This window comes from Fulmarus glacialis, unplaced genomic scaffold, assembly GCF_000690835.1.
Source record: "Fulmarus glacialis isolate BGI_N327 unplaced genomic scaffold, ASM69083v1 scaffold21756, whole genome shotgun sequence".
Taxonomy (NCBI): domain Eukaryota; kingdom Metazoa; phylum Chordata; class Aves; order Procellariiformes; family Procellariidae; genus Fulmarus; species Fulmarus glacialis.
Window position 1 is genome coordinate 28,410 of NW_009219430.1, and position 11,498 is coordinate 39,907.

The 11,498-nt window shown below is 33.8% G+C and overlaps 1 protein-coding gene across 1 annotated transcript in view; it reads left to right on the forward strand.

Moving 5' to 3' along the window:
- Window positions 1-11,498, forward strand: part of LOC104078658 (calcium-activated potassium channel subunit alpha-1-like) — a gene marked incomplete at its 3' end in the record, with an annotated part of 40,041 nt that overhangs the window by 21,246 nt on the left and 7,297 nt on the right. Inside the window, exon 6 of the mRNA XM_009580372.1 lies at window positions 9,655-9,765. Within this exon, the coding sequence (XP_009578667.1) occupies window positions 9,655-9,765 (111 nt within the window). The remainder of the gene's footprint in view (window positions 1-9,654; window positions 9,766-11,498) is intronic.

An 11,498-nucleotide genomic window follows, 5' to 3' on the forward strand; every position in this document is an offset into this window, starting at 1 on the left:
TTTAGCTCTTTTCTTTTTAAGACTTTCAATTTTACTTACTCTATTTAGGCTCTTTCTGTAACCTATCTGTAGAACTTATGATCAAGGGATCATTTTAAAGTGATATTTTCAAAGTGAAGTACCATAGAAGGATGAAAAGTTATCTGCCACTCTATTACCATAGCTGATAGACTGTTGTTTATAGAAAGTAGCAATAAGCCTACAGGTTAGTTCATGCATGCATACCTCTGGAAGGCTGGAAGAGTCAGTGATCACGTTGGCTTTGGATGATTTTCTGAAGAGCTCCAATTAAACCTCTTAACTATAAAGTTCAGGGGTTTTGTTCAGGAAATTCTTGGTTTGGGATAAGTAGAATTCTGATGTTGCACTCTTTTTTGATATTTAGAACTTACACATTCAGTCCTAGCCAAAATAGGACTTAAAAGATCATCTCTGTTATTTCTTTTAAGCAAAAAACAAACAAACAAACAAAAACAAACAAAAAAACCAACAACAAAAAAAAACAAACCCCCAAAGTTTATTTATTTATAATGTTCATATTACTCAGGTCTGGTCAGAGATTTGGTTAAAGATCCAGATCTGTTTTACCTCTAGTAATTTATAATTAACCTCTTATTCTGCATTTACTAATTTACTTGAGAATCAAGATTGTTCTTATTCAGTTGTTTCATTTCTGTACTCATATGTTCATATGATCAGACTGGATTTTAATTCTGTGAAATAGTTTCTAGTTGAAGACATTAGCTTATTGTAAATCAGCCTGCACAAAGCTCTAGAAAGCATATGGAAAGAACATTTGCAAACTGATGGACTGAAAAAGAGACTGGATAACTTAATGATTTTTTTCAGTCTTTCCTCTACATTGAATTATTGACTTTTAATTCCATGGACTAAATTCTTCTTTCCTTTTTCATGCGAAACTGCTATCAAATCCAATGGAAACTCTTTATGAGGGCAGCAAGCAGAACACAGCTTCACATGAATAGATATTGGCAGAGAGAGGGATTATTATTATTTTATACACTTGTATGTGTATATATAAACTGCTTGTCTTGTCCCAATAGTAAATATTTATGCTAAACTTCGTTAAATTTTCAAAGATTAAAAAAAAAAAAGATTCAGAGGCATTACTGTAGTTAATATATAAGATTAAAAATTGTATTTTAATGAAATCACAGTTCTTTACTGTATAAGCTATTAAAACCTCTTGATTCTCTTCTCTCATGATCTGCTCTGCTTCCCAGAGGTTTCTTCAGATTTCTTAAATTTACAAGCCATAAATTAGCAAATCATCAACATATCAACAGGAAGAATCATATGTTAGAGATTCCTTCCAGAAGGAAACATGGGATCCAATAACTAAACTTCACAAAGAAAAATAAAAACTGTAGACAGATAGATATGGTAAACAGAAAGACAAACAGATAATTTAAGTTGACAGGCCATTTTGGACTCATTAGACATTTGAATTTGATTAAAAATTAGAAAAAAAAAATTAAGGCTTATCCAAATACTTTGGCAAAGGTCCATTTACTGCAGTAATGAAAGGCATAGCTCCAAAGAAAGTGACATTAGATTATTATATTAAATGATTTGATACAATATGTAAGATATTATTTTCCAGTGGGATGAGAATGTAATAAGAGAATGTGACATGGATTGCATTATGATCCCCAGGGGTGTCTCTATTTCCCATCTGCTAGCCATTCTTCTAATCCCACTGTTTCAAAGGAAGTCTCACTTAGTGATAAAGAAAATCTGATGAGTGTTAAATAGACTGACAGATAGAACTAATAGGACAAACCTTTTTTTTTTTTCTAATTTTGCATGCTTATTAAACTATATCCATTCTTATGAAAGCAAGAACGGAAATGTGGGAAGTGACATAAAACAATATTGTGACTTAAAAAAATATGTATTCTACGTTTCAAATCACGTTCCGTTCCTACAATAACAGCACTAATTTTATATATCTAGTTAAAAAGGTAAAAAATTCAACTTTTCCTTCTCTCTGCCTAAACTTTAAAAAAACTTTTGGGTTTGGCATTAAAATAGCAGTTGTTGCTGTCCAAATTTTGACCCAAGAAAGACTGAATCTTATTTATAAATCTGCTGATCTACCATATTCTACAAAATATACAGACCATGACTTTAAGTGTGGACATTCTGGGGAGTGCAATGTGAGATGGCAGAAGTGATGAATTGATCAGCAAGTTTTAGTGAATTATGACTTTTTGTTTTCACTCAGGTTCTGTTGCAGAAAATTAGTCATGACATTTTGGGGTGATTTCTATGGAAAGAAATGCTTTGGCTCTAGTCCTGAATGAAATACTCAAAAATCTTAAAGCATTTGCTAACTCCTGCATTGCTTACAAAGGATTTAATTATTTTTTGACTTACTGATCATTTAAAAAATGCATAAGGCAATTTGAAAATGAGTAATGGTGGGAACGTAGAAAACAATTTATTTAAGGGAAAATATTTTCAATTGATTTCAAAAGTAATAACAGTGTCTTGTGCATGTGATATCTGCTGCACAAAATAGTACAAGAAGGAAGCCCAGGGTTTGGAGGGATTAGAACAGTAGATTAAGGTCTGTTTGCAACTGAGGTGCTAATGCTGGAGATGTAGTTTACTCCTGCATTTTACTGTAAGCTTTCTAGTATGGACTCCTTGTGCATGCTGTAGCATTTAACAGTTTTTATTTCTATTTATACTAAATTACTCATTTCTTATGGTGATATATTTGTGTTGTGTCTAAATGTTGTGGTATTTTTTATGAAAGCAGAAATACTGTAGATAATATTACCATCAAGACTGAATGAAAGGAGGAATATTCATCCTTTACTTAAATCTACAGTGGAAGCCTCTTAAGAAATCCAGACCCTGGAAGAAACAAGTTTCTGTGTTTTTCTTACTATTATTGCAGTTTCAGAGGTGTGCATCAAGCAGAGAATATTAACTTTTATTTCTTAACCTCCTTTATAGACAAGCATTGTGCAATTCCTTAGATCATAAAAATGTAAGATAAACTCATTTAGCTGTAACTGAGCAAGGAAGTTGAAATAAACAAAGCAGCTTGCGGTGAATCACTTATGGTAGCATGCTATTGCAAATAGACTTAGATGCAAGCTCTAATATGCAGTTTAAACGAACGAGTGTGCTATTTATCCAGGATTAAAGTATCTGAAATGCACTCTATTGGCCTGTTCTCTAGTAGAAATCTCACTTAGGTGGGCATAAAATATTTGAAGACCTGTGTAAGTGAATTCCTCTGTACTATTTCTATGCGCTTCAGAAACAATTTCTAATGTTTAAAGATTGCCAGTGACACACCACCAATATTCACTGAGCAAGACTGAAACCTGGATTTGTATAAGTGCACTTGATAGTTTCATAGCTGTAATAATTCACAACTAATTAGGGTCTTGTGTGTGACACTATGTTTGTCACACATTACCAATTTTATGTTTAAGAGAATTTGAAACTATTCCTTCTTGATTCTTAATTTTACGTACTTACATTAGTCACAAAGTAAATTAATATCTGCATCAGAGGTAACTTTCAAATGCCTGACATTAATGATTTCCCATTTATGTTAATCTGATCTATAATCTAGTGCTGTACACCACGTAATGAATGTAGCTCTTTGAGTGTTTTCTGGTATTAACTAATTCCTTTTTCTTTACTCACAATATAAGAGAGATTCCAAGGAGCGTGGAACCTGTTGGAAAGAACAGATAGTTTCTGTCAGAATTAATCACAGCAGCTTCAGTACAGGCTGCATGAGTTCACTCTGGTTCCTAAATAGTTGGCAGTGAAGCTATCAGGTCCAATTTACAGAAATTAAAGGTACCTCAGACATATTCTCACATACTGCAATCACATCTCCGGTCATATTCTTTTATACATTCAATGTTGATACATATTTGAAAGTCAGTGCTTTTGGCTTCTCAGTAACTTCAACACTTTCGAAATTTTTAATCCTTCAGGAGTAGAGAGAATAATGAAAATGTACCTTCTAACAAACAGTTGAAGGAGAGCAAATGTTAAAATAAAGTTGCCAGGATGTTACACACTTGACAGACAATTTGTTATATCCTTGAATATTTTTTACTTGTCTCCTTTGTACTAGAAGATTTCTAGAGCCTGATTTGAGAATCAGAGTGAGAGAATAGCTTGCACTTGAATTTGAAAAAAAAAAAAAAAAAATCATGTCTTGATTTCAGAGTATTTTATGTTCTGTCTTCACAGATATGAATGACTGAAGCAAAAAGGCAGGTTTGGGAGTAACACTTTTTAGTTTCATACCTGCTAGAGTTATTTTTTAAAAACCAACCTGGTGTGTCCTTTCTAGATGAGTCGTTCTCAGTCTTTGCTTTTGTCATATATGCAATACATAGGCAAGTTTTTTTAATGGTTAAAATATTATAGCATATTGTTCTAGTTCACTATACACATTGGCTAAATAAGCGTTCCTTAGAGGACCATCCTTGGGTTCACATCTTCTGTGAAAAAAGAGAAAAACATGAAACCATGACTGTACAGCACCTGTTACTCTATCTGTATTAATCTGAGAGGGGACTTTATGTTAAAATAAGGCATGTGTTTAACAAAATAAGAGAGACACACATAAGCGCATGCATAAAGTTTTCACTTAATTGAACTGAATTAATAGAATCTTGAGTAATGTTAGGTAAATCATAAAAAGCACAAGCAGCTAGAAATGTATTGTAAACTGGTATATTTAAAGAATGCATACCACTAATAGATAAACAAGAAGACTATATGTACTCTGTTGACATTTATTGACTTTTCTCAATAAGAAAAAGTGAGTGAGACCCATCCTTTGTTGAGGAAAACCAGTTAGACTTTACAAGAACCTGTTTACTTCAACCACAGCAGCCTGCTACTGGTATACAAAGAAAGAATTTAGATGGTCGATAGATGAAGGCATGATCAGAACACTAAGCAGAAAGACCATAAAGAGATTTGAGCATATGTATTTGATATAAATATTACAGTTTTATAGAGACATCTAGATCAATATGCGCCACACTTCATTTAGTTACTTGACAAGTGAACACCATGTATTCAGCTGAATGCTGAACAGAATTTTGTATTTATTATCTTTGATTTATTATGACAGACTAGTTAGAGTGAGTTTTTTTCAAGTTCTTTATACTTGTTCCAATAAAATGGATATAATTTCTTTCAAAATAAACAGGCAAAAGATTTGCCTTTCATATTGTGTCCTCTGAAGGAAGAACCATGCAAAGATCCTTTTTGAAGAATCCTATTCACAGTGGATCTGTTTTCATTTACAGTGCTATTTACATGGATTAAGTGTATGTTCTCAATTATCTCATGTCAGAATTCTAGATGGTTTAGCTTTTGCTTATTTCATTTTTTTCTTCCTGAAACTGTTTGTATCTGTGGTAGCTTTGGACCTTTTATCACCATTTTTGTTTACTTTATAAGAAGCTAGTGTATTTTTAGCAAATGTATCATTATGTTGATACTTGAGTGGAAAAAAAGAGAATTTCAACTGTATAGAATCACAGTTGAAATCAACTGTGTATAACTGTACTAATTTTTCATATTTGGTCACTGTAATTACTTTTGAGAATGATAATTACATATGGGAGAGAATGGATTAGTTTGGCTTTATTGGTTGATAGAATATGGCTCTTGATAAGCTTTTGATTCCCTGTAAAAGATTCTTTTTGCAGCATGACAGTCGTGTAATATGGATTCCCATTGGTATATTACACCAGTTTCACCTCTGATAGATGATACCATTGACAACTATTACTTAACAGAAAGCCTTAGTCCTCCTGAATATTAATCAGCGATAAAAATGTCTAAATTCCTGAATCGTGGTTTTCAGTATTGTAAGGGAATTTCTAAATTTTGTTTTTAAGGAATGAAAAAAAAAATTGGAAATCGTAATAATTTAGCTGAATACTGTATTACTTTTGAGGTTTTTCATAAACAAAAGCTTAATGCAGAGGTTAGATATTTCTGTTGACCCAAAATTATTAATACAATATTTTCCTACCAACCAACTCTAGCTGAAAGCAAAAGATATCCAGTATGTTGGCTTTACTTAAACTCTTGGTGCGTGGAAAAAAATGGGTGGTACATGGGAAGGGAAAGGTTATTGGAACAAACAGAGGAAGTTATAAATCTTCAAATCATACAGAGGACAGATTGGAACAATATAAGCTTTCCAAGTTTTCTTAAATAATGTACCTAATAACCCTCTCTGGGCAAGTAGGAAATCTGTTTTCAATTTCTTCTACTTCTAAGCAAAAATATAATTTATGTTAAAAGGAGATTTTTTTTTTTTGTGGTGGGAGTTTTCAACCAAAAATTAATGCAAGTATCTCATCAGAAAATATTGTTTGAAAACCAGGAGTTTCTGTTGCAATCACTGCACAGGACATTGTCTTGCACTATGTAAGAACAGCAAAGAAGAGAATAGATCATGTCCGGCCCCAAATCAGAGTGCTAAAATGAAACCATGATGCAGATGCCTTCTGACACTTTCAAAAGAATCAGCCCTGATACTCAAATGCATGAGTATTTGACAGCTAAATGTTTTATTTTCACTGGATCAGATTGCTATGAAACCCTATTGAATGAGAATCATAACAGGATTGAATTACTGTACCAAATGCTTTTAGCAGGAGGTTTTTGGAGTAGATAGCCTCTGGAGGTCTCTTCTGACCTGAATTATCTTGTAATCTTATGATCCTATGAAAATTTCTTCTGCAATAGAGTAATTTGAGTTGCATACTCTATCTGGCTTGTAGTTTTTCTCTTCAGATTACCCATATTTTTAAAATGTGGACTCTAATTAATGACAGAAAAGAACCCATATGAAGTGAACTCTCCCAGGAAGGGAGTAAATTTTCTGCACAGGAATGCAGTGTAGCACAAGAGCATTCAGGAAGAGACTCTGCTAAAGGTAACAGCACAGGGTCTGTACAAAGCAGTTGTCTACAAGAAGAAATTATTTCCATTATTAAAAATAATGCATCAACTATGCAAATGGAAAGTTCAATTTCTTAATTAGTAACAGATGGAAACATTGGAAGAAAATAATACCCATAGTTTAAAATTAGTCATCTTAGAAAACATGTACAGACAGTATAAGGAATACAGATGAATACTTTTAGCTGCTATTTATCATTTTCTTGGGTCTTTGCAGTTTTTGATGCTAGATGGGTTTATGCTCAGGAAAAGTGCTGAATACCACTAGACAGCTAGAACTTCCTAATATGTTAGTGTAATGTAGTGTATCAAACACAGTCTGTTCAGAATTTAGATCTAGTAAACTACTCAGGTTTTAAACATCTCTTCCGAATTTGAACTTTCTTGAGGTTTTCCATTTACATTGATATATTGGATGGAGATTCATCCATTTGGTAGGGAGTGAATCTTAGTGCTTGAAATCATGTTTTACCCTTCTGTGTTGAAGGTTGTTATCCTGACCTAACTGTGAGTGCAATAACACATGCACACACAGTGCTGGCAGCTCAGGCAATTGACCACTGGGGAAACTGAGGAAGATTGCTTCTGAAGGGGGGAGTATAGGCATGGGTTTATCTAGTACAGAGGCTGCTGCAAACTCTGCCAAGCTGCAGAGATCCCAGAGGAAACCTCTTAAGGACACCTTGCACCAAAAAAGGATGAGCTAATATATTTTATGTCTTGTTTTCTGATTTTGTGTTTACCACCTCATAAAACAGGAAAGCTTTAACTCAGGGATTTTTGTAGTTTTAAGTGTTTACAGTCCGAGAACTCAGTGCTCTGTACACCTACTGCACCAAAAACTTAAGTGAAAATTGAGCAAAATCTTACTGAAGCCAAAGCAGACACTCTGGATAGCTAGTTTAGCCATAAAAGTTCATAGTATTGAGTTTTATGTTAAATACAAAACAGCGTGATCAGACTCTCATATAAACATGTATTCCTTGCCTGTTAAAAAGAATGAAACCATTGAAGTTTTTGACTACTGCTATTTCTAAAATTACATCCGAGTCCTGGTGATGTCACTAAGAACTCATGCAAAAGGAGTGTTTGAGTTTGTCATATTTCTAAATAAAGCTTTAAAATTCTGTGCTACGCTAGTTGTAAAAGTGGTAGTAGTAGAACAATATAAGCTGTGCTGGACTGGTATAACAGTTTATTGTGTTTTGCTTTTCTAGTGACCATCTGAACCACTGCAAAAGTAACAGTACATGATAGTGATATTATTCACTGCATGATGCATATTACTGATTTATTCTTTGTTCTGCATAATTATCCCTTTTCCAATGAGTTCTATGCACTTTTCACACACATTTCATCAAGCATCAAATTATGAAGCTAGAGCAGATTCCTATAATAGCCCATTACATAAGTATTCATTTCTGCTACCTATTACTTGTTGTTTCCAGCCAATGAGGTTTCTGCATTACTGAATTTTCGACCAAACATTTATGGATGTCTGTTTCTCACCCTTGGAATTACTTTCCTTCACATTTGGCAGTTCATGTGCCAAATAAGTTTGTGAAATTGTGTGTTTGTAGTGTTTGTGCATAGACTATATGGCTGTAATGAAGTTGACTTTCTGTTAGTTCAGGAATTGTATCTATACCACCTTGTCCCTCTTCCTGACTTCTGTGAGCAATGTGGTAATTGGAAGTGTTAGCAATAGGCATATCAAAATCACCACCTGTCTTAAATCCATGACAGTAATGGAAGCTGGGGTTGAGTTTATTCCATGAAGGAAATTGTGAGACATTGTAGGATATTCTAATCACAGGTTTTTGGACTTTGCTTTACAATAATAAAGGAGCAAAGATCCCTTAAATCAGGAAGAGTGCAATTTCCTAGACCTTTTCTTCAGCCTCTCAGAATTTAAGATGTAGAGTTCAAGAATATGTATGTAGGTATACATTGTGCTTCATCTTACATGGTCAGATACATCTATTAATGGAAATGTGAAGCAGTAGAAACCTTTGTGACATCGCAGTCTTTGCAAACTTTGATTTTTCAAAGCAATCTATTGCAATGGTGCAATAAATAATGATTTCTTACTGTAAAGTACTCTCCTTGTAGGAGTGGTGGTAGGACAAAGATTTCTTTTTTACTGCTTATGGCCTATAATTGGCAAGCTTTGCACTGCCTTCATTGGCATAAGTGTCTGCTTTCAACCATGGAAAAACATTGAATCATTTTAGGGAGATTTGCTGTCTTTTAATGTCATAAACCAAAAATTTAAACAGTAAATCCAAGTAGAGGAGGTTAAGAAGTGGAGAAAGGTGTGTAAAATAAAGAAATATGACTTTGAAAGGGACTGGTTAATACAGAGTATAAACATATATATAAATGATGCCACTTACTGTTAAATGTGTAATACAACTTGGCCAAATGGTTTGTTAATATTAGTCTTTGCAAGTGAGAGTGTATATGTATTTGCAACTGCAAAGCACGTTTTGGAACTGATGTTTTCTTTCTCTGACTTCCTAGAATAGGATCTAGAGAAACATCAAGAAGAGACTAATACTCTCTTTTGGCCAATAAATTATAATTTTCTTCTTTGCTTTCTTGCTTTTTTGTTTTATCTTCTTTGCAAGATTAACTCTGATTTTTCTGTAACAGGCACATAGTTGTCTGTGGTCACATAACACTTGAAAGTGTGTCCAACTTCCTGAAGGACTTCCTGCACAAGGATAGGGATGATGTCAACGTAGAAATTGTCTTTCTGCATAAGTAAGTAATCTTTCAAGATTAGTCTTATCGTCTGTTACTAAAACTCATTAAATTGGGCTGTATCTTTTTGGGGATCTTTCAAGCTCCAAATAACCATAAAATTAATGTTTGCAATTACTTTTGTTAACAATGTATTTTGAAAAAAAGTTGTTTTCTGCAATGGTTTTATAACCCATTGCTAAGTATAGGTGTTTGAAGCAGAATTCAGACCCAGTCACGTCAGTTGTGAGGTAGATAGCTAAACACATAGTTGAAGTGGGAATGGAATTATGAAATAAAAAATATTGAAATACTAGTGGCAAATATTTCTAGTGAATCTACCAAAATTGGTAAAGTCAGTAAAATCGGTGAAAAATACTGTATGTCATATGAACTTATGCTGTCTGAAAACACATTTTTACTTTTATTTCACTAGGAGAAAATGCTTATTTCATATTGCAAACGATTTATAAAAAGAAAAATGTCACTGCAGATGTAGTTTTAATATAAATGAGATACATTACTTTACAGATATAGTGAAGATAGAAAAGAAATTCTTGTCACAGTGATAATTAGTACTGCTCTTTTACACATATATACATTCCTACACAGACATAGTCTCTTGTATTTTTCTGATATGGGATTTGAAAAGGTGTCTTAAGGTGGTTGCTGTTTGTTGCAGGCTCTGCATTACATGTAATACAACATCAAATAGGCGTGCCTATGGGAGAAGCTGCTAGAAATAGCCATGTGCTAGAGAGAGAGACAGTATGAAATGTCTTTTCTGCTCTGGAATGGCATCTGTTTAGAAGTGTTGCAAGCTATAAATGAGTAATATTTTTGCATTTAGCAGCAAGTTCCGCACTTTTCTTCTTGTCAAAGAAAACGATTAAAAAGTTAAAGAATCATTTATGATGATTCAACAAAGGAAGCTGAAAAACTAAGAATCGGCAGCACTTGCGCAATTTTTTTATCTCGTCCTTTCAAATTGAACTAAAGATGATATCCTCAAGTAACTACATTGTTTATTTGCTTGTTTCCCCTCTCTAAGTAATAACAAGAATTGACTGGCAGAGGAAGGCAGAGATCCAGATTTCCACAGTGAAAACTCATGGTGATAGGAATCAGGAAACTGCATATGCACATGAAGGGAGTTTAGCACCTGGCTACTTGTTTGTGCCTGCTTTTTTCTGTACCTTCAGAGACAAGTGTTTGCGTGTATCTGTTTTATTTTCTTATTAAATTTAGTATCTGACATGACAAAGATCTCATGCACTTACTACGTAGCTGTTAAATCCCTTCTGTTTTAATGAGTGGGATCAGAAAAGGTATTTACAAGGTTGGTGCCACATTACATAATACATTGTGATCCTCTTTTTTGTTTGTTTATGGCAAAATGAAATGAGACAAAGTCACAACCTAATTATCTTTGTTTTAATTATAGCTCATACAGGCCAGAGGGTCCCTATAGGGTTCCTTTTCTGGCTTTTAGTGATTTTGCATTGAGCTCTCTTATTTGATGCGATCAAATGATTGTCTTACTAGGATGATTGTCTTATTAGACAATCTCTGTGGAGAATGCTGTGTGAGCATGTTTTCAAATGTTTGCACCAATTCTTCTGGATTCGTGTCTGTGAGAAACTGACAAATGATGAACGTGCAGTGTAGCACAATGAAGTGGGCCAGAAGCTCTATAGACAGAAGGGAGGAAGTGAAAGCAGCATAGTATTTGTCTTTTAAGTACTGCACACTCT